Below are 21,727 nucleotides of genomic sequence, written 5' to 3' on the forward strand. Positions count from 1 at the left end.
GGCGGCATCTGATCTACCACTGAGCTACTACATACCTGTCCAGGGCACCACATACCTACTGCTTCCTAAGAGTAATACGAGTCCTGGGTTATGTGGATGCAGGTCTCTGTGGAGGCCAGAGGACCTCAAGTGTCCCTGCTCCAGCAACACCCCCCTTTCTTTTTTTCAAAACAGGGTTTCTCTGTATAGCCCTGGTTGTCCTGGAACTCACTTTGTAGACCAGGCTGGTTGCAAACTCACAGAGATCCACCTGCCTCTACCTCCTCACTACTGAAATCAAAGGCCACCACTCCTGGGGTTTTTAAGGGACTGAAACCAACCTACAGGGAAAGGCCTCAGAGATGCTAAAAGCTCAATGGGCAGAATGTATCTGCGCTGAGGCTGAGAACACAGAAACGGGAGGCATCCTTTCTTGTGGGCTATGGATGTAGGAGGTTGTGCTTCAGGGAGACAGGCTTAGGCAGGGCTCTCAACACACACACACACACACACACACACACACACACACACACACAAAGAGAGACACTTCCATTCACATTTTATTAAGTTCAAGGACCGGTTACAACAGGTGGAGGGGGTGGGAAGGTCCCTACCCCCACCTTCACTGGCACACAATAAATAAACAAATAAATAGCTGGGGATGGGCAGGTGAGGGTGGCACTGCAAACACTGACTGCAGGTGGGGACAAAAGGAGGGCCCCCTCCAAGCTGAAAAAGCCATCAACACTGGACGGTGCTAAGGTGGGAGTGGGAACCTCTCCACACTACCCCAGGGCCACAGAGGGGCCCCACTGAGCAGTCTGTGGAGTGGGGTGACTTGGAGGATGACCCTCTGTCTGAGATGAGGTCTGACCCTGCCACCCCGGTCACCAGACTCAGCAATCCTCTTGCTTCAGCCTCCCGAATGCTATACATACCGGCATTCATCACCCTGTGCTGCCAGCATCTGGTCCCTTGGCTGATCCAGTTAGGCTAGGATTGTCAAAAGGCCACAAGTCTCTTGGACTTGGAGATTGTTCTAGTTGGGATCTAAGAGGCCAGTGGGGTCGTTAATTGTCCTGATGGACGCAGAGCCTCTGACTGGTGCTCTGGGGTTCCAGGATATGCAAGGCATTCTTTAAGCTCCTACTTGCTCCGCTAAAGGCCCACTCTGAGACACTAATAGGCCAGCAGTTCCAGCAGCTCTTCCCAGAGGCCTGGTCAGGCCAGGAACAGGCTGGAGTTCCCTAGATCTCTGATTGGCCAACAATCTCTAGGGACAGAGCACTAGAGATCCCAGAGGGTGGGAGGAACTTACAAGGTTGGGAAAAAAAAATCTTCATTTGGCTTCGGGGCCCAAGGAGGGGAGGTGACAGGGCAGGAAATAAGGCCACCTGGTGGGGTCAGGCCAGGGTGAACCTTCAAGATGTGGGGGGACAGCTTCTGAAGAGCAGAGTGTCCAGCCACGGCTAGGAGGGGGTGTGAAAGCCCACAAACCTTCCTGGATCCCAGCCTCCCTTCACTGGGGTACAGACACCCACTCCAGAAAGCTCATGGTCCCAAATGTGACTCATGGCCTGTCGCCTCCATCTGTGGGATCAGGGAACAACAGGGGAGGTGGGCTCAGTCCTCCAGCCCCTCCATCAAGTCCGCAATGCTCTCCACATAGTAGTGAGGCACAAGGTCACGCTGGCCAGCCGCCAGGTAAGCCTGGGCTTCTTGGAGGCTGGAGACGCCCGTGAGCGTGAGCACGGTGGTCATGCCGCAGCGGTGGCCAAAGAGTATGTCGGTCTCCAGGCGGTCCCCCACCATCAGCGTGCGGGCAGGGTCCACGCTGAAGTCTTCCGTGATGCACTGGAACATGTAAGGGCTGGGCTTGCCCACCACCAGGGCCTGGCGTCCCGAGGCTGTCTCCACAGCAGCAGCCAGGCTTCCAGTACCTGTGGAGAAGGGATACTAGGTCAGCAAGAGGGCGGCAGCTGGGCCAGACCTAAAGGCTGGGCACTGCCTGTCCCAGACAACAGAATTCAGAATCACTGGTGCTCTGGGCACACTCTTTGCCTTCGTTTCTCAATCTAACATGAAGCTGGCAATGGCCCTCACCTCCTGTGCGTACATAAGCCCTCCAGCCTCTCTGACTTTCAACTGTGGTAAGACAGGATCGTCCCTGAAGGGACACTGTGAGCCTCCCTGGGAAGGGCACTTAGCAATGGTGGTCAGTGCTCCAAGAAGCCACGCTTGTGGCATGGAAAACTGGCACAGCCCGCTGCCTGGAATGCAGCAGGGCACAGAAATGTCCACACTTCTGACCCAGTCAGCCTCGCAGGGGAAAACGATCCCCCGGAGAAAACTCCAGACAGAGACAAAAAGCTACACCCTCAAAGATGTCAGTGGCCACAGTAAGCACAGGACATAAGGAGAGCTGGGGAAGAAGCCAGGGAGTCTAACAACAAGAGGCCTGTTAAGGTGCTGTCTCCCAGCCAGCACCGATCTCCTGGCACAATGCGTCTCCTATTCCTGCCCACTGGCATGACCGCGTGCCAGTGCATTCTGCCTTTACACCAACACCCACAACTAAACGAAGAGAAGCGGCACCATTTACACAAGTGTACTAAGAAGCCCATTTCACAGATGAGAAAGCGGAGGCCCTGTGACATTAAGAAATCTGCCCAGAGCCGGGCAGTGGTGGCGCATGCCTTTAATCCCAGCACTTGGGAAGCAGAGGCAGGTAGATTTCTGAGTTCGAGGCCAGCCTGGTCAACAAAGTGAGTTCCAGGACAGCCAGGGTTGCACAGAGAAACCCTGTCTCCAAAAACCAAAAAACCTAAAACAAAACAAAACAGAACTCTGCCCAGAGCTGAACTTCCTCGGTGTGTTGGTTTGAATGTGATTATCCACATAGTCTTGGTCACTTGAATGTATGGTCCTCAGGTGGTGGTGGTTTGGACAGTGTAAGAGCCGTTGCTCTGCCAGAGGAAGTGCACTACTAGAGACAAGCTTTGAAGTTTCAAAGCTTCCCACCATCCCCAGGGTTTGCTCTCAGCTTCCTGCTGGTCGTTCACAATTCGAGCTTCCAACTTGCTGTCCGAGCCACCAAGGCCACCACTTCTGTTCCCCACCACTGACTCCTCTCCCTCTGGAACCATAAGCTCCCAATAAGCCCTTCTTTCTGTAAGCTGCCTTGGTCATGGTGCTTTATCGCAGAAAAGGAACTAACATTTGAGAGCGGCATAAAGACCCACACCCAGGAGGCTCAGTGAAGAGGCCTCCCCGGGCTACACAGTGAGATCCTGTCTCGAAATGAACACCACCACCACCACCATCACCAATGAATTATTCACAAGAAAAGTACCATGCTCTGAAAACTCGCCACGTCCACTAAGTTTGCTGCGTTCTTGAGGTGGCTGTGGCAATTCCATAACAATGTTTTCCAGTCTCCAAACACCATCTGGGGGTACAAGACAGGGCCTTCCCTCCCCATGAACATTTCTTACTATAACCCAGCCTGACCCAAACGCTCAGGGCCTCCTCTTTCCACTCTCATAGGTACATCACTGGGCTACAGCAGCCGGAGAGAGAGCAGGCAGGGACGGCAGGGAGGAGTTGCTCCATCTACCAGGACCCAGGCAGAGAATCCGGGCCTCATCCTGGGAGGTGGCGGTGAACCTTTAATACCCCCCCCGGGGGTGGGGGGAGGCTGAGACCCTGCCTCAAAAACACAAAAGTAAACAAAAGGATTGTCCCCCAGCTCTTCTGTTCATTTCCCAGCTCCCTGGGCAGAGCTGGTTCCTCTTGGCCCCACATCTCCTGTCAGACCAGCTATGTGCCTAACAGTCAACATGATCTCAGTAGGGGAGCCCATGAATGTAACACCTAACTCAAGGCTGCTGTGTGTCATGGCATATTCCTGCAGGGTGGCCACGTCTACCTGCCAGCTCAAGTGGCAGCCCTGTGACAAACAAGCACACAGTTTCACAGGCCTGTGATGACCAGGAGGTGGGCGTGGGGGGGAGGGAGGCTCCACGTTATGCTCCAATGCATAAGGTGTCCTTCTTTAATGATTGTTTATCTACCTTCCCCTGCTCCTGGCTTACAGCACACAGCCACCAGGCATTTGTTAATCAATGCGAGGAAGCGACATCCCTCATCCCTCGCAAACGTGGCTACAAGCCTGGTGTCTGTTAAAGCTCTGTCTCCCTCTCTAGGCAGTAGGAGGGACCTGCAGGTTGAAGAGATGGGTAAGCAGACAGGAGAAGCCTGCAGTTCCTGCAGAGATCTGGGGCTAGGTCCTGTCTCTCCCAAGCTCCTCAGACCACCCTTCAAGGGACCCTGGAGAAGCCCTTGCCCCAGAGCTTCAACCCAAGCTTTTTGGGAAATCAGACTCCATAGTAACACAATGGGGGAAAAAAGGCTGCTACAGCTGTGACCTCTCCTCTAGATTTGTGGGGAGAAGGCTCACGTATGAGGTGAGGGTAGGTCTCAGGCAGAGCCAGGAAAGGCCCAGACAGTAACTTCCTTTTTCGGCTACACCATCCTGACGGTATGCCTCCTCCCGGAAGGCTTCCCAGATCCTCTCCACAGGCATCCATTTCACTGCCCCATCTCGAACCCATGACTACCTCACTTCCTGCAATACCACCCTGCCGAACCCCTGAATTTGGTATCAAGGACTATCTGGACCAAAGGCTAGCAGAAGAGTGGCAGAGCTATGTCCATGCCTCATCTGGAGGGACCAAACCTGTCTATAGCCATTCATCACTATTTGATAAGTCTCTGCTGCTTCCACCTCTTGGGGCTCATGCCAGAGGTACAGGCCTGAACAGCCTGGACTGCTTGCTCTTGGATGGGTGGATGGATGGGGGGGGGGGTGACCAAAGGCCAAGTCAGGTTCCCCTGCTCTTTGCTGTGTGTTCCCTGGCAGCTCACCTCCCTTGAGTACCGATTTCTTTAACTGAGAAATGGGCCAAAACTCTTATTTTTGAACTAATCTGGAAAGGAAATGAAGGCACCATTAAGGGGCTTCAGGAAGCTATTAATAAACTGGCGGGCTGGGTTCAGGAGCCCGGGGATGACCGACATGGTAAAGAGCCCCACTGGAAACCAGGTTCCGAGGTTATGTAACTCACAGGGTTAACCAAACAGGGCCAGAACTGGAACTGAGGTCAAGCTCCACTACCTTCCTGTCTCCCTACTGTCCTAAGGTCAAGCTCCACTACCCCCCAGTTTCCCCACTACCCTGATTCTGGATGCGCGTATCCAGCTCTCCACCGGCATCATCCTTCCAGACCGCTTCGACAAACCCACCTGCAAAGTGGGTGGGGCCAATGACAAAAGCCCCAGAGGCCGGTTCCAAATCTGGATCCCACCTGCAATTTCCTGAGCTACAGTGAGCCTAAGGTGGCTCGTGTGTCAAACTGGTCCTCGGCCACTATCCGACAGGCGGCAGCTGCAGGAATTCCGAAAAGCGCGTCAGGTCCTAGCACACATCCCCGCGCCCAGTCCCGCGCTCACCGGGGGTCCGGCTTCCGTCGCTGAGCGGGTGCCAAGGGTCGCGATCGGTGGCCACGAGCAGGCAGTCGGGGTCGCGCAGGTGCGCGCACGCCTCGGTCAACCTGGCGAAGGAAAACTGCTCGTCGTAGCCTACGAGCACGGCGCGCACGCGCGGGTTGTCGCCGGGGTCCCCCGCCAGGCGCAGCCCCGCGGCTCGCAGCTCGGCGCGAAGCCCCTCGCCTCCCAGCACGAACACCGCGCCCGATGCGTCGGGCGGCCCGGACAGACGCTGGCGCAGGAGGCGCGCGGCACACAGCGCGGAGCTGAAGAGCTGCTCGGCGCGCAGCCCTGCGAAGCCCAGGCGGGCGAAGCGCAGCGCCAGCTCGGGCCGCGCGCGCCGGCTGTTGTTGCTCACGAACAGCGTGTTCTTGCCGGCCCGCGCCAGCCGCTGCAGCAACTCAGGGGCGCCCGGCACGGTGCGTTCACCGTTCCACAGCACCCCGTCGCAGTCGAACAGGACTCCCTGCGCCTGGCCCAGCACGTCGCGCAGGGCCGCGCCGCACAGCCGCTCGCAGCGCGCCATGCAGCCGGCTGGCCGCTCGCACGCGCGCGCTGCGCTCCCTCCGTGGACAAGGGGCAGCTTCACCAATTGGCGGGCAGAACGGGGCGGAGGCGGGGCTACGAACACAGGCTTCAGCCAATAGCGACTAGAATTTAGTCGAAGTTGCTGGCCGATCCCGAAGGAGCTCGGAGAAAGGGGCGGGACCACGGACGCCACTAGAAGGAAGCGACCAATGGAGAGACAGCCTGGTCTGCAGCGAATCGCTGTGCGCTTCCCAGCCAATTAAAAACGTAGGCCAGCTGGTTGCTAGGAGAAAAACAGAGGCCGAGAGAGATGTTGTCTTTGGGCCACATCTTATTGCCCTCGGAACCATTGAGGCTCATTAAAAACATGTGGATGTGATGGAGCCAGGGCTCCATCACCCGTGACTTCGCAGGCTGGCCTGGGCTCTTGGACCTGGTCAGTGATCCCTCTGGTCATCTGGCTGTGCTGTGGAGTCCCCAGGGAACTCGGTTTTTTGTTGTTGTATAATTTCTGTTTAGTAAGATGTGTACTTTACAGTTCTATGGCTTTATATAAATGATTTTTAAAACACAGATGCAGGGTCAGTGGAATGGTTCAGCAGATGATGGCAGTTTGCTGTCAAGGCTGAGGATCCGAGTTCCTTCTTCAGAAACCTCACGGCGGAGAGAACATACTCCTTCCAGTTGTTTTCTGACCTCCACACACACATCCACACAAATGAATGTTAAAACGTTCTAGCCGAGCGATGCAAACACCTTTAATCTCATCACTCAGAATCAGAGGTAGGAAGAGCTCTGATTTACAGGCCAGCCTCTTCTACAGAGCATACTTGCTCTGTAGGGTATTCAGAGAAACTGTCTCAAAAAACCAATAAATAAATAATCAAACACATGGCTATAAGACAGGAACCCAGAGATCTGATTTCATGTTTTATGTGTGGGGGGGCACTAGGCATTATTTTGATAGCCAGGGCCAATTGGTAACCCATTTTATTGATGGGGTGATCCCAGCTGCCTAGATCTCCATTTTGTAGATAGGAACCTTTTAATCTGTCAAGTCTTTGAATAACCAGTAGTTCAAAGTATGGGGACCAGGGATGAACGGGGATCTGTCCTGTCACAATATTTTGGTTCTAAGCAGAACTGTAGCTGTCTAGCCCAGAGCAACTGAAGGGAAGAGACCGAAGAAAAACCATGCCTTTGAGGCCCAACTATTTTCCATTCTCTGTACCTTTTGTAATGGGTTTCTTAGCCTAGAAGACCACAGACAGCATGCCCCTGCCTCCACTCGGTTACTACACTGGGCTTCCAGATGCACTGACCCACTTCTGCCAGCCCACTCCCAAAAGACCCTCAGGTGTAGAGCTGAAAGGAGCGTTAGCCTGGGTCTACACAGAGCAACTCAGGGAAGGCCACGGATAGATCAATCCCTGCTCCCCGGAAAGCTGTGTGTTTTTGTGTGTGTGTGCGCGCGCACACGGGCACGTTGGTCTTCAGAACACAGACTGGGTGGAACTGCTAGACTGTCTCAGAAGAGAAACCCATGATCCCGAGAGGCTGCGCAAAAGGGACCCTGGGTGGGAGGAAGACCCAGGCGAATGCTAATCTCAAACACTTCATCTCAGGCCCAGGCTTCGCTGGCCATGGCCCGCGCAGTCCCTTCTCATGGCTTTGGAAACTTCACCTGCAGGTGGCACTCTTATCTGGGTGAGAAACTAGCATATGGGAACCATACTCAAGACAAGCAGCTCCGAGAAACCGCCAAGCACAGGGCTCTTCAAATCAGGAAGGTAGTAGATACCCCACTGGTCCCCTTTCCTCCTTATGGGGGGCAGATTCTCTATCCCCAGGAGAGGAAGCTTTCATTTGGCCAGTTACTCCAGTTTTGTTCAAAATAATTTATTTACGAGCCTTACAAAAATACATTGGCAAGAGAAAAAAAATAAAAGTCCTCTAGGAACAGGCAAGTCTGTTCTTCCTTCTGGAAGCTCCCTTGAGACCCTGCCGGAGAGTGGGGAGTCAGGCGGGAACCCCAAGCTCAAAGTGGAAGAGGAAAGGGTTAGAAATGAGAGGGCTGGCCTGAGCCCTCCTGGCCATAGGGGCCGGCCCAGCAGGCACCCAGGCACTGGACAAGGGCCATCCTGGGAGGACAAGGGAGGGAGGAGGGAGGGGGAGAGAAAGGGACAATGAGGACTTGCCAGGCAGGAGGGCCTGCTTAATCTGTCTCTGAAATGAGGCCCCTGGGCCGGGGCTGGGGTGGCAGAGCTGGTGGAGGGGGATGCCCACCCACTGCCTCAGGGCCTCCTCTGTCCTCTGTAGCTGCTCCTTGGTCCACCTGAGCAGGCATATTTGAGATGACAGGGGAGGCTGGGCACAGGGAGCCTGGTAAACGCCGGCTCTGACGCCGGGCAGGCTGTGGAGGAACAGGGGGTAACGGGGGAGGCACGGTGGGGGCCCGGAGGCTGGTGCCCACCAGACGGCGAGGCAGAGCTTGGGGAGTACCAGGGCTGACAGAGCCAGGGGGCAGGGATGGAGCTGGAGGGGATGAGCGGGAGCTGGAGGGCTGGGGAGGTGGCATGGTAGGCCGGGCTGGGGCCGGGCGCTTGGCTGTGGAGGCAACAAAACAGAGGAAAGTTAAGGGTTCGTGTGTCTGTGCACATCACATGTTCAGATTCCTGCATCTGGGCCTTTGTATATTCCTTCTGGGAGTTGGTGGAATGGGGTTTCACTTTCCACAGTGGGTCCTCAACATTGAGGTACTCCCTAGTGGTCCTCCTCTGCAGTTGAAGTGTTCCCTAGTGGTCCCCCTCTATGGTTCAAGTGCTCCCTAGCAGTCCTCTTCTGTGATCCTCTCAGCTTCAGTCGATCCCCCAGACCCCACCATAGTTAAGCCATCAGTCACCTTCCTCAGAGAACCTGCCCTCTCAACTATCTTGTCCATCTTTCTTGCATCTCTCCCTAGAACATAAGCCCAACATGGCCACTAGCTAGCTCAGTCTAGGCTTCAAGCACGAGAGGCTACACATGTGTTAGTTACATAAATGCCTCCTGTCCCTGTTGACACATGGGTCCTGCTTGCCTCTCAGAAGCCCCAGGTCCTCAGGCAAGTTGGTGGGGGTGGGGGTGGGGCTCGGGGGAGGCTAGGTGGAGCTGAGATCAAAACTCTCCATGGCTCTGGGGGCTCGGGCATCTGGAGTGGCTCATTTGCTCTCTGGGGACCTATTTCCTCACTGAGAAGTCACCTGCTAGTTCAGGTGACAATGGCAGTACCTACCCTGGCTTCCAGACCCCTGTGTGGCTGTTCCCTTAGCTTGGCATGATGCACCCAGCTCTAAAGCCTCTTGTCAGAACTGGGGGGGAGGGGGACGGGCTACCCAGTGACCTAGTCCCCATCAGAATCCCTGGCCTCTTACCTATCCACCCCGGGCCAGATTGGCAGGAGTGTGCCATGGGCTCAGGAACCTCCGACTCCTCCCAAGCGGCTCTCTTCCCTCTACCTTAAATACAGTTCTGGTCCTGTCCTTCATAGAGCTTGCGCTTCTTGAGGGGGGGGGTGCTAGAACACCCACCACGCTCCCACTGGCTTCCTTTCTCTAGCACTTCCTGTGTGCCAGAGCCCTGCACACCACACTGCCTGACGTCCGTCCCAGCTCTCCAAGGTCAGAGCAATCATAGTTCTGCCGCACAGAGCGGTGTGTTGAGGCTCAGACCGGCTGCACCACCCGCCCAAGGAATAAGCTGGGTCCGGGTGCCCGGCAGCAAGCCCAGAGCTTCTCACTATGTCTCATGTCGGCCTCTCTGGTGGTGCGAAGAGCCAGGAAGGGAGGGAGTTCCCACTCTCCGACTCTTCTCTCCCGCAGCCAACTTACTCTTACGGGTCATGTCCTCCGCCGAAGCAGCTGTTTCGGTGGGGCTCCTGCTGACCTTGGGAGAAGTTGGTTTGGGCAAGTCAGCCTCTGTCCTGTCAAGGGAAAGAAGTGCGAGAATCAAGCTTGGCCATTTCCTGGATATCTCCTAGGATCCCATGTGACTCCAAACCATCGAGTGGGAGGAGACTTGCTTCTCACCACCAGATGGCTGCACCAAGAACGTGTCCTCCGTCTTAGTCTCTGGACTAGATACTCAGGTGGGGCTTGTGTTAACTTTAATTGTTAACTTGACACAACTCAGAGTCACATGGGAAGAGGAAGTCTCGACTGAGGGATCACCCACATCAGACTGGCCTGAGGCTATGTCGGTGTGTGTGTGTGTGTGTGTGTGTGTGTATACTATCGATGTGGGACTGTCTTGACTGCCCTGCTGATTGATGTGAGAGGAACCAGCTCATCATGGGCCACACTGTTTCCAGACAACCATCCTGAGTTGTATAAGAAAGCTGGCTGAGGACCAGCCAGGGGAGATGACCTCCAGGGCTCTGGCCTCTGCCTCTGCTTGCGACCCTGCCTCCCTGATCGACTGCTACGTGAAGTATAAGCCAACCCTTTCCCTCCCAAGTTGTTTTGGTCACAGTGTTTATCAGAGCAACAGGGAGTAAATTAGTAGAAAGCCTAGGCTTGGGATATAACCTGTGGGGCGGTCCCACAGAGGTGGGAAGCAAGCCTCTGTCTGGCCTTTCCAGGTGATCTTTTTTTCCTTTTTTGAGACTGTCTCATTCTCACAAAGCCTAGGCTGGCCTTGAACTTTCGAGGTAGGGAACAACGATCCTGAACTCCTGATCCTTCTGCCTCCACCTCTCCAGGGCAGATAAGTGCCATCACGCCCATTTTCTGTCATGCTGGGGCTAGAACCCAGCCTTCCCGTGTGCTAGGCAACCAGTTGAGCTATACCCTACACCCCCATAGGATCTGTAGATGTTCTGCCAACACAAGTCAGAGAGTTTGTGAGCAGCCGTTGAGAGAGTCTGGCTTCCTAAACTTCCATTTGGCCATTTCCCCAGAGAGGCCTTCTTTTCCTCCCCGACTGGTAGAGCCCTCTACGCTGCCCATATAATGCTTAACCCTCCAGCACAGCGCATCCTGACATCACAGGAATGTAGATGGGACATGGCCATTCTCCCTGCCTCACCCAAGGCAGGGGTTGAGGGTAGCATATACCCACCTCATCTGAGGAAGTCCACAGACAGCCATGGCTGTGGGCCACTGAGAAACACCCGTCTGCCACAAAACCTTTCAGACTTACAGGATTAGAGACAGGATAGTTGTAAATCCCAACTGTCCCCTCCCAATTCCCTAAATTCCCAGGAAATGAACAATGCCTGGGGCACATAGTAGGTGCTGTAGAAATAGCTGTACAATACAGAAAGGAACAAGTTTAAGTCTGAGAGCAGGCTCCTCCCGCCTACTCCAACCTGTGGGACCTGATCTACAGGACAAATAGCGCAGATTGCATTCCTAAATCCTCAGAGAGAACGCCCCAGGCCAGGAGTAGATTATTCACGATGTTTAAGCTCTTACCTTTCTCTGACAGCCATTGAGGCTGGAGCTGGGGTGGGAGCTGGGGTGGTGGCTGGGGCAGGCACAGTAACAGGTGGCAACTCCTCTGAGACCTGTTGGTTACTGACCTTCTCCTGGGGGGCCAGGCCAGAGAAGATGCCTGATATATTGAAGTTGATATCTAGAGGTGGAATGAACAGGGGTCAAGTTCAGAGCCTTGGCCAAGCCTGCCTGGCCTGGCCAGAGTCAGGGCTACTCTCTTTCCCTGAAAGGATGGGACTTCTCTTTGCTTCCTTTTTCCATGGGTAAGACAGAACCGTTCCCATTTCACAGATGAGAAACTGAGGCTCAGTATAGAAAAAAACAGTTTCCTCTAAGCCACATGGAGAGTTTTGGGGGCAATCAAGGACTGAGGCTGGGCTGTAGTCCAGGAGCTGGTGGAAGTGGGGACTTGAGATGACAATAAAGGACATCACCTCCAGGGAAGAGGGTGTCTGCGTTCTGTATCAGCGCCTCGACAACACCCACCACCTGAATGGAGGACACAGAGGCAGCGTCCAGTTGGGCCTGGTCCCTGGCACAAAAGAGAAGCAAGAGTTTTAGTGACACACTAACATTGTGTGACCCTGCTGGGCATGGTTGATGGCACGCGTGTAGCTCACATACCCCATCTCCCATTCCTTCACCTATGACAGACATCACTAATCAATTCTGGGCTCTTTCCCCAGATCTTGGATTGACTGCCCCTCCCCCCTGCCCCCAAACAATTACAATTCAGCACATGGGATCATTGTACATCTGTGTGGCCTGAAAAGTAGGGGTGACTTCTCGTGTATCATTGAACTTCACAGTTTGTAAACCATTTCCCATCTATTTCCTAAAGTAACACCTTACCACCTCCGCCCCCCCCACCTTAGAATTTATATCTCTCTAACTGACAGATGAGGAAGTGACTCTCCAAGGCCCACATCTGAAGGTTGGGAGTGAGGCTTCAATCGCTCTTCAGTGGTGGTTTTGAGCACCCGCACCAGGTCACCACGCACGTGCCCCGCCCCCTCACTTTACCCTGGTCCCTCAGGCTGCTCCTCATGGGAGCTTCAGGTTTAAGACCTACTCAGCCCACTGCAAGGACAGAGAACGGAGGTCTGGGCAAATCAGCAGCTGGGGACTAGCTGGGGACAGGTTCCCTGGACTCATGGCCCTCACCCTTCTTTCTCAGGAGGCCACAGCAGGTTGGGTCCCAGGACAATGGCGATGTTGCTGGGCGTCATCTTGTTTACATCCTGCTCCTCTGCCAGCAGAGCCAGGAACCTCATCAGGTACCTGGGTGGGGGGGGGGGGCATCACAAATGCTCACGGTGTCCTTAAAGGCCCACGAACTCCCTACCCTAGGGCTGCAGAGGGGGATGGATACCACTCGGCATTGTTCCATTTTTTTACCACTCGCATGGTTACATTTTTACTACTCGCATGGTTACATTTTTACTAGCGAAGTTCCCCGATCTATTTTTTGAGCCAGAGAACTGCCTGCCCAGGGTCCCAGGGGTGGGGTCTGCAGCCAGGTAATATGGTTTCACAGGCTCAGTAGGGGTTTCTGCTTGCTTTTTAAGACAAAGTCTCAGCCCAGCTTGGCCTTGAACTCTATATAGCCAAGGATGACCCTGAAGCTCGCTCTGATCCTCATGCCTGTGTGACTGCAGGGATGCACCAGTTCACGGCGTGCTGAGGATCACAGCTAAGGACCAAAACCAGGGTTTCTTCCTTTTTTGTTGTTTTGTTTTTTTTTTTTCAAGACAGAGTTTGTATAGCCCTGGCTATCCTGGAACTCGCTCTATAGATCTGGCTAGCCTTGAACTCAGAGATCCACCTGCCTCTGCCTCCGGAGTGCTGGCACGGTAGGCATGAGCCACTGCACCTGATTGGGTTTGTCTGCTCTGGTATCTGGTCTAGTGTAAAAGACAGGAACAGGACATCACAGCTAAGGTTCTGTGCTCAGGCACAGCATAAAGTGAAACCCTAAGCTTTGTTTGTGTGTTGGTGGGGGTGGGGGTGGGGGCAGGGCTCACCTGAGGTTGTTGAAGTTCTCTTGGGGTAGCCGGCTGCAAACATCATGGAGGGCTTCCAGGCGGGCTCCTGGCTCCTTCAGGCTGAGGAGGGACAGTCACCAATGCACCAATCCAGGACCATGTTTCCAGAGCTTTCGCCCCCCCCCCACCACCACCACTTCCTCACCTGGCTGCTCTCATCCAATCATCGTAGAGGTCAGAGGTCATCAAGGGCTCCGGCAGCTCCCGGAGATAGGACTTGAGGGCACCTGAAACAAGGCAGGGGAAGGTCTTGGGCAGCCTAAGGACCCAGCTCTCTCCACTTAGAAGGAACCTCTAGTCCGTATTCATGTTAGGGTTAAGTCATCATGTCTTAGTCTGACCGTTTCTTTGGGCTATAGGCCCTTTCACCGTAATATTTAGCAAGCTTATTTTCAAGACAATGCATATACATTTCAGAGGGTTCATCACAGATCTCCATTAGGGACTTCTGAGTGCCCAATAGTGTTTCTTTCTTTGGTAGCATTATCAGGCCTAAAGCCAAACTTTAGATACCTTAGTTACGTTTAGATTACCTTAGATGGCTCCACCCCCCCTCCCCCGTCTGCCTAGAGGTCCCAGGGGATCAGGTACCTGCTACGGCATGGGGGTCTGAGCAGAATTCCTCTAGGCTGTGGGGATCTGAGGCCATGGTCTGCTTAAGGCGCTTCAGCACAGAGGCCCCAGCAGCCAGACGGAAGAGGCCCTAGGGTGCAGGAAGAAACACGCTGTGCGTCACAGAGGGCAGGGCAGGAGCAGGCTGCTGAGCCTTAGTGTCCCTACCGGTGGTGGTCAGTCGTCAGGATGGTGTCTATGGACCCTCCCGACTCCCAAGGTCTGGAATTCTGAGCACAGGGCAGGACTGGGAAGTGTTGGGGCTGGGAGATCCGTGGGGACAGTAGTCTTGTTAGGGGTGGAAGGGGAGGGACGGCTCAGCGTCGTTGGTGAGGAGCCTGCAATCCACTCAAGGCTGGGTCATTTTCACCTGAGGGTGCTTATTGTTTTTTTCCAGAAATGCCCACAGACTGGTCCGAGGACCCTGGATTCCTCGGGTGATTCTGGACTCATTTAATCTTTGACTTTCTCCCCCTTGCCAAACAGAGCCCAAGAGGATCTTGGAGCAAAGACTGCTCATTATCTGTGGGACAGTGCCAGGTCCCTGAAATGCTATTCAGTGAGGCAGAGTCCGGTTCAGCAATGCGAGGGTAATCCTCTCAGAGAAGGGAACTATGGGTACCAGCATGGGGACGGCATGGGGCCCTGTCTCTCCCCCGAACCCCTCACGCCTCAGCTCCCACCTCCTCCTGCATGCCCTCTGACAGCAGCAACAGGACGCAGGCCTCGATGGGCAGGGCAATGTCACGGCCTAGGTCTTGTAGGTGGGTTCTCAAAGACACCCCATATACCCTGGAGAAGGGGGCAGCCGTCGTCAAGGGGGAGTGGTCTGTGGGAATGAGACACATCAGTAGCCTGGTTCTTTCTGCTCCAGGCAGTAAGGCTAGGGCAGACAGGGCGCCTCCAGGAACCCACCTTCCGCCCTGATTCAGTACCATACAAACCATCTTGGATCAGGCCACTTCCACTGCTCTGCCTAGTCCAGATCCCAACCTTCTAGAAGGTTCCTGTTCTGTTCCTACTCCATCCTCCATAGCAGCAGAAAGCCAGCCCACGGAGACCTAATCCAGCCTTCTCCCGGCTCCCAATTCAACCACAGCTCCCTACTGCCTCTCAGGTTAAGAGAGTCCAGGAACTCTCTATGGAGACTAGGCTGTCTTCAAACTCAGAAATCCATCTGTCTCCGCCACCCGGTTGCCCAGATTAAAGATGTTTGCCACTCTGCCCAGCTAAGGAGCCAACTTTTACAGAGCCCTTAGCATAGTAGGGTCAGTGGTGTGAGGCTGGTTCACTCATGTCCTTACCTGCTTGGCTGTGGTTGTCCCTCAGCTCAGCTAGGGCCGTGTCGAGTGAGGTCAGTGACTTGCGGTGGTAGTCAGCCTGAATCTCCAAGAGCTGTGGGGACAAAGCCATCCCCCAGGAGAAGTGAGAGAAGTGGAGACTCCCCCAGCGTCTCCAGAACAGACACCCACCATCTCTTGGGGAGGTCCCCAGAGGTGCTTCCCCGTGGCTTCCACCCGAGTTTCAGGTGGCTGAGGCTGGGCCGTGGACTCACATGAATAAAGTAGTTGGCGTAAGAGTCCTCCTTGGTGGAGAAGTGGTAGAGATCGGCCAGGTACTCGTCCTTAGGGACAGAAGGGAGGGGACACATGAGGCTGGGGATCCCCCAGAGAAGATAACAGATGGTAGGGATAGAAACACACCCAGGCCAGGGTCTATACTTGGGGCCCTCCCACAGGGGGCCTCTTAAATTTGAGGCTTCCAGTTCTTTATGCTGGGTCCTCGGATCCTTAGTACCGTGTGTTCTTGCTCACTATGCAGTCATTCTTTCACTCATTCTTGCTTTACTCTCTCTGGGAACATCATTCATTCATTACTCAGCAAACACCACTCATTCACTCATTCATTCTTCTTACCCAGCAAAAACTCTCAAAATCATTCATCATACAAATACTATTCACTCAGCAAACATCACTCATTCATTCATTCATTCATTCATTCATCAAACATTGAGCATCCAGTAAACAACCACATCCCAGCTGTTAATGCACATAAGTACAGCAGAGGTCCTGGGCGGTGCCCCACTAAGAAGATTCTGCCTGGGTTTAGATCTCAGTGCTGCCCGGCACTTCAATCGTTCCCATCTGTGAAATGGGCCCACGCCTATCGTCTACGCAGGCATCGCGAATCACCTCACCTTGCACTGTTCCACCTTCTTCTTGAGCTCCTCCTCTTCCTCCTTCAGCATCTCTACCTTGTTGGCAGTGGTGGTGTGGGTGTGACTGCCTGAGGCACTACCCAGGCCTTGGCTGCTTCCTGAGTTCTTGGCTGCCTGGCTGAGCCTGGGGAGGGTCCCAAGGTGGGTGGTCACTGGCCCCATTGCATGGCCAGAGCTAAGTGTCCCCTCCATACACGTAATCACACAGGACTCTAGGGTTTACAGAGGCAAAATAGAAACTCCTTGGGCCTCTGCGGGGACTAGGCCCAAAGTGCTCTAGGCCTCCCTCTGGTGGTGGTTCCTGGTAATTACAACTACTCAGCTCCAGAATGCAGCCAATAGGAAGGAGCCCTAGAACCATCTAGGAATCTTGGAGACTACTGGTTTTCCTAGTTTGGGGTCACCTGTGGTACAAGGGCACACATGCACACCGTCACACACATATGCCTTTACCTCAAGTGTTCTCAAGGACCAACATGGCCACAAGTACCCAGTGGGGCCTGCAGAGCCCTACTATGACTTAACCTAGGCTCAGGTGCCCACCTGCTTTTGAGGGTGTTCCAGTCAGACACCAGCTTCTGAAGGCTTTTCTTGTGCTTCAGGATGGCAGGCAGCTCCTCCTGAGGGCAGGCGCAGGGAGGGTTCAGGGGTCTGGTGGGAGCAGGGACGGGGGCGGGGGGAGGCTTGGGAAAGCTAGGGCTGGGGTTTGGGGTACACAGTCACCTCGCTCAGCCTGCTGAGCGGCTGCAGGACATCCCTCTCTAGGGTCATCTCAAACTCGGCTAGGATTCGGGCCAGCTGGTTCTGGATGGCGCAGGTCATCTCCAAAGCCTTCCTGTGGGCAGAGATTCCCAATGGGCCAAGGCTGCCTTGGTCCCTTCACCTCCACCTAGAAACACTTGGAAGGTCCCAGCCTCTCTGTTTCCTGCTTTCTTGGGCCTTAGTGACCTGGACATTTCTCCCAGCTTGGGTCATCCTTTCGAGGTAGACACCCTGGCTGATCTGACCCCTCCCCCCCCTCACTGTTCCCTCTAGAGAAGAGCCAGGTCCCAACCATGCTCACCCCATGCTGGAATCAGGATCCAGTTCCTTGAAGCTCTCAGCCATCGTGGTAGAAAGAGCCATGAGAGGAAGCTTCTTCTACGGGGGGTGGGGGGTGGGGGGTTGAGTGAGCCTGAGTTTACCAGTTTCCTACACTTTACTGGAGCCCAGAGCATCTAGCCAAACCCACACCCCAGCAGAGGGAAGAGTCAACTCAATAGATCCACAGTCATAGGTAAGTGTGGAAACTGGATGACGATGACAGTGTGTGGCCACTATCCCCCCTCCATGCATGCGCACATGTGTACAACCTCTCACAGACCTGGGATCCCTCCCTCCCTCCGTCCCTCCCTTATTTGACCAGACAAGAAGGAATGATCAACCCAAGGGAGCCTAGGAAACTACTGTGCAGAGGGAGGGAGCCATTAGCTGGCCTTGTGGCTGGGGTAGGGGGTGAGATGGCCCGAACTCCTTCCCTATCTCATGGCACAGGTGGTTAATCTGGTCAATCTCTAGCTCAAGTTCTCCAGGGTTTCCCATTGCCTCACAGGGGTATATGTGGTATATGCTAGGTGCCCTCAGCGGACTGAAGAAGGTGCCCTGGGACTGAGAGTGAAGTGTGTGGGTTCAGTGGGGAACTGAAGCCAGGTCTGTGTAAGAGCAAGTGCTTTGCTGAGCGAACCCTCCAGCTCCAGCCAGGTGAATGTTTGAACTATCCGCATACTTCCTGCATTTACAGAGGGACCCCCGGGTCCACTTTTGTCACTCGTTACCTGTGTGATCTTGGGCTAGTAAATTTAGGTCCCCGTTTCCCATTATACACCAGTAGACTGTACAAGGGGCTGTTGCCAGCACTGTTGCCAGCAGTGGGGAGACAATGCATCAGCAAGCCATCTTAGCAACAGAGTAGCAGGAGTCAATAGCCTCCCGTTGAGTAACAGAGCATCCTCCTCCATCCAGCTCCCAAGGTGTTCCGCCCACCTAGACCGTTTGGGGGCCTACTAGCTCAGAGCAAAGCTCAGAAGCTGCAGCCCACCTAGGGGGCCTCATTCCCACCCCATCCTTCACCACACAGGTCTCTCCTCCCAGAGACCCCACTTACCACCCGCTTGTCCATGTCAGCCCCGCTCTGGCCCTGCAGACAGGCCTGCAGCCGTTTGTGAACATTGTGGGCTGCTCGTTTAGCTGGCTCCAGCCGTTGCTCTACCTGGGAGGTACAGGGGAGGGGCATGTGGGGACTGTATACTGTGTCTCCCCTAGAACAAGAATCACTTTTCTCTTCCCTCCTGGGCCTTCCCTGGCCAGCAGGGAATGACACAACCAGGCCCCTGACTGCTGTCCCTGCCTGCCAGCCTCTATACTGACAGCCTGCATGGGCCTGCCTCCCAGCCCAGCCCGCCCAGGCACGTACCTGCAGCAGGTCCTCACCCAAGAACTCGGCAGTCTCTGGGGTGCTGTGGGGGAAGGGGGCTTCGGATGAGTCAGTCTGGGTTAGGAAACCCACTGCCTCCCTCTAACCCCTGCACATGGAAACTGAACCCAAGTTGCTTCCAGGACCCATCAAGCCTGGGTGGCCGGTCCACATCATAGCTGGAGCACATTCCATGGTAGTTAAGAGGATGCATGCCTGCTTCCTCCTCCACCCAGGGCTGTGTCCTGGGAGAGGGTGGACCCATGATACCGAAAAAAGCAGGAGGGAGCTACCCAGGGCCCAACTTCGGGACAGAGGAAAAGTTTCACATCTCCCCATCCCCCTAAATAGTTTGCCTGGCCCGGAAAGAGGAGGCCTAAGCTGGCCCCCAGAACGGGAAGTGTGGAAGCTTGTCTCCGGGGTGGCCAGGCCCACAGGCATACGACATTGGACTGCAGCTGTGGGCAGGTCCGGGGACTCTGCCCAAGGATACATAGGGACATGGGTTCAGGGCAGAGTGGCTTGGCTTCGTAGGTACATATAAGTGTTTGTGTCACTGCAAGGACTGGATCAAGTTTCTGGATACACGGTCACCTCTCTGGGCCCAAAGAATGGGGAACTCTCAGGCTGGGGAAGAGGGACAGAAAGAAAGGCTCCGAGAAACTCCCCAAACTTCCGCTCCCATAGTTTTGGGGCTGGGAACCGAGGAGACCAAGGGGTGTCTCTACCTGAGCCTACGAAAAGCAGAAGCAGGACCAAATGGCAGGAGGCCCCTGGGTTGGGGGAGGGGACGGACACCCAGAGCAAAGCAGGCCCCTCCTCCCCAGGCCAGAACACTGCCAGTCCCTTCCCCCAGGGTCTGGGGCCCCCGATCGGCTCCGTTCCTCCCCTTCCCTCCAGTTAGAGGTGGTTAACTGTTCCCATTGTCCGGAGGGGACAAATGAGGTTCCAGGCAGCGTCTTGGCTCAGGACGCATTCTGCTCTCTGCAGCAGCCTCTCCAACCGGGAATGGAGGTGCCTTCCCCCGCTCCCCCTCCACCGCCCGCAAAAGCCAGCTATGCCTGTGCGACCACAGTGACTTCAGACCCCAGGAAACGAGGTCAGGGCTCTGGCATGCCAGAGGGCCGCTGCCCAGATATCTTCGACCTCTGTGACCAGTTCCCCACTCTCCTGTGCTCGCTCAGGTCCTGCGAAACGACAGCACGGCTAGAAGCGGGTGACACTCACCGTCCCGAGCTGCCCGTGTGGGCCAGCTGCCGCATGCGGTGCAGCTGCCTCTTCATCATCTTGGGTCCGGGCAGGGGGCCGAGGAGTCACCTTGGGGGTTGAGGCTGGCAGCCCCCGGCCCAGCCTGCTTCCCCGCGCGCTTCGCCCCGGATGGGTGGGCGGCGCTCTGGCTTCCTGGGCCGGCGCGCTCCTCTGGCTGGTGCTGGCGCTGGCGCGGGCGCTCTCCTCCCCCGCTCACGACTCCGCCCCCGGCCCCCAGGTCACTCCTTTCTCCAAGTTTGGAGTCTCGCTCTCTCTCTCTGCTTCCGGGCCTCAACGACCCTCGGGTTGTCCGACCCGCCTGCCGAGAGTCCGTTGGTCTGTCTCTCTGAGGTCCGCAGTTGGCGCGGGCTCTTCCTTCCCGCAGCTTGCCCCGCCACCGCGGCGGGTGGCGGGAAGCAGGTAAGCTGCTCCTGCCACCACCGCCCTGGATATAAACAACCTTTGCTCTCTTAGAGGGAAAAGAAGGCTGCCTAGAAGGGACAGGCCTTCGGGACCTGTGCAGGCCAGTCACTAGGGGATGCTGCCTGCGGACTTCTTCTCCACCATACTATTCCCTGACCATCCCCCTTGCCTGCTGGACCACTGGCTCAGAACTTGGGGTACCTGGGACTACCAGATACTAATGTCCTTGGATCAGTCCCCAAAATTCTGCATTCATTGTGTATAGTAGCCTGGTAGGACAACTGTCCTGGACCAGTCTATGCCACAGGGTAAACAAGATACCCCGGTCAGCCCTTGAGTTCCTGTCACTCTACACTTTAAAGAGTTCCAAGCTTCGACCGCTTCCCCTATTTGTAAAACTCTTTCTTATTTCTTCTAGCAAATGTCCCTGGCGCCTGCCCTTTCTTATTGTCAGGCCTTGATATGGGTGCTGCTCTGAACCCCCAAACCCGATTTTCTCTTTGAAATGTTCCGCTGAACACCAGCCTGGGCATACAGTAGGTGTTCATAGCTACAGGGCAAGAGAGCCCGTGGGCAACTGCAAGCTGACTTCAGTATGCACCCTTCAGGCTTGGGGAGGGGGAAGGGTGACTACAGGAAGCCCTGTGCACCACACCAAGCTTTGCTCTCTGCTCAGTTAGTTTCAGTTCAGAGACATACCACTTGAGCACCTACTGTGTGGGGGTAGAGAGTTGGTGTGCTCCTCAAAGGCATTCCCTTTGCTCCAGACATCTCCGTGTACCCAGCACAGGTCTGGCACATGGTGTTCACTCAGCCGCTTTCCCCATTTAAGAAGTCCTAGCGAGCGAGGTTGGGAGGAGCCCAGTGGGGTCCCAGCAGCTGCTGCAGCCAGAACACACTGGCCAGGAACAGCCACAGCCTCTCATCGGTGGGATCCTCGCTCTCTGATGGGGAGTTGAGAAAGCAGAGAAGGTTCCTTGTCTTTCTTTCCCCGATGGGAAGGAAGGCTGCTGCCCAGTGTTTGGAGAAGAGATGGCAAAAGATGCTAGAGAAGGGGCTGGAGAGATGGCTCAGCAGTTACGAGCACTGACTGCTCTTCAGAGGTCCTGAGTTCAACTCCCAGCAACCACATGGTGGCTCCCAACCATCTGTCATGGGATCTGGTGTTCCCGTCTGGCCTGCAAGCATGCATACAGGCAGA

General features: G+C 55.2%; 2 protein-coding genes across 2 annotated transcripts; both read right to left on the reverse strand.

The window, feature by feature from the left end:
* Positions 1-521: 521 nt before the first annotated feature.
* Positions 522-6,079, reverse strand: Pdxp (pyridoxal phosphatase). The gene is made up of 2 exons (XM_021183612.2): positions 5,491-6,079; positions 522-1,919 (listed from the first exon to the last, which is right to left on the reverse strand). Exons 1-2 carry the CDS (start codon positions 6,050-6,052, stop codon positions 1,603-1,605), a joined length of 879 nt encoding a protein of 292 aa, XP_021039271.1. The 5' UTR covers positions 6,053-6,079; the 3' UTR covers positions 522-1,602.
* A 1,853-nt stretch (positions 6,080-7,932) lies between these two features.
* Positions 7,933-20,488, reverse strand: Sh3bp1 (SH3 domain binding protein 1). Its single transcript, XM_021183317.2, has 18 exons — positions 20,083-20,488; positions 18,856-18,898; positions 18,547-18,651; positions 17,467-17,543; positions 17,127-17,238; positions 16,947-17,023; positions 16,383-16,527; positions 15,741-15,809; positions 15,490-15,580; positions 14,869-15,014; positions 14,165-14,276; positions 13,719-13,800; positions 13,553-13,633; positions 12,693-12,809; positions 11,963-12,060; positions 11,508-11,667; positions 9,924-10,015; positions 7,933-8,661 (listed from the first exon to the last, which is right to left on the reverse strand). The coding sequence occupies exons 1-18, from the start codon at positions 20,139-20,141 to the stop codon at positions 8,270-8,272; spliced, it is 2,058 nt and encodes a 685-aa protein (XP_021038976.1). The 5' UTR covers positions 20,142-20,488; the 3' UTR covers positions 7,933-8,269.
* Between the last annotated feature and the right edge of the window lie 1,239 nt (positions 20,489-21,727).

The sequence above is a fragment of the Mus caroli genome, unplaced genomic scaffold, assembly GCF_978045245.1.
Source record: "Mus caroli unplaced genomic scaffold, Mus_caroli_1 scaffold_16, whole genome shotgun sequence".
Lineage (NCBI taxonomy): Eukaryota > Metazoa > Chordata > Mammalia > Rodentia > Muridae > Mus > Mus caroli.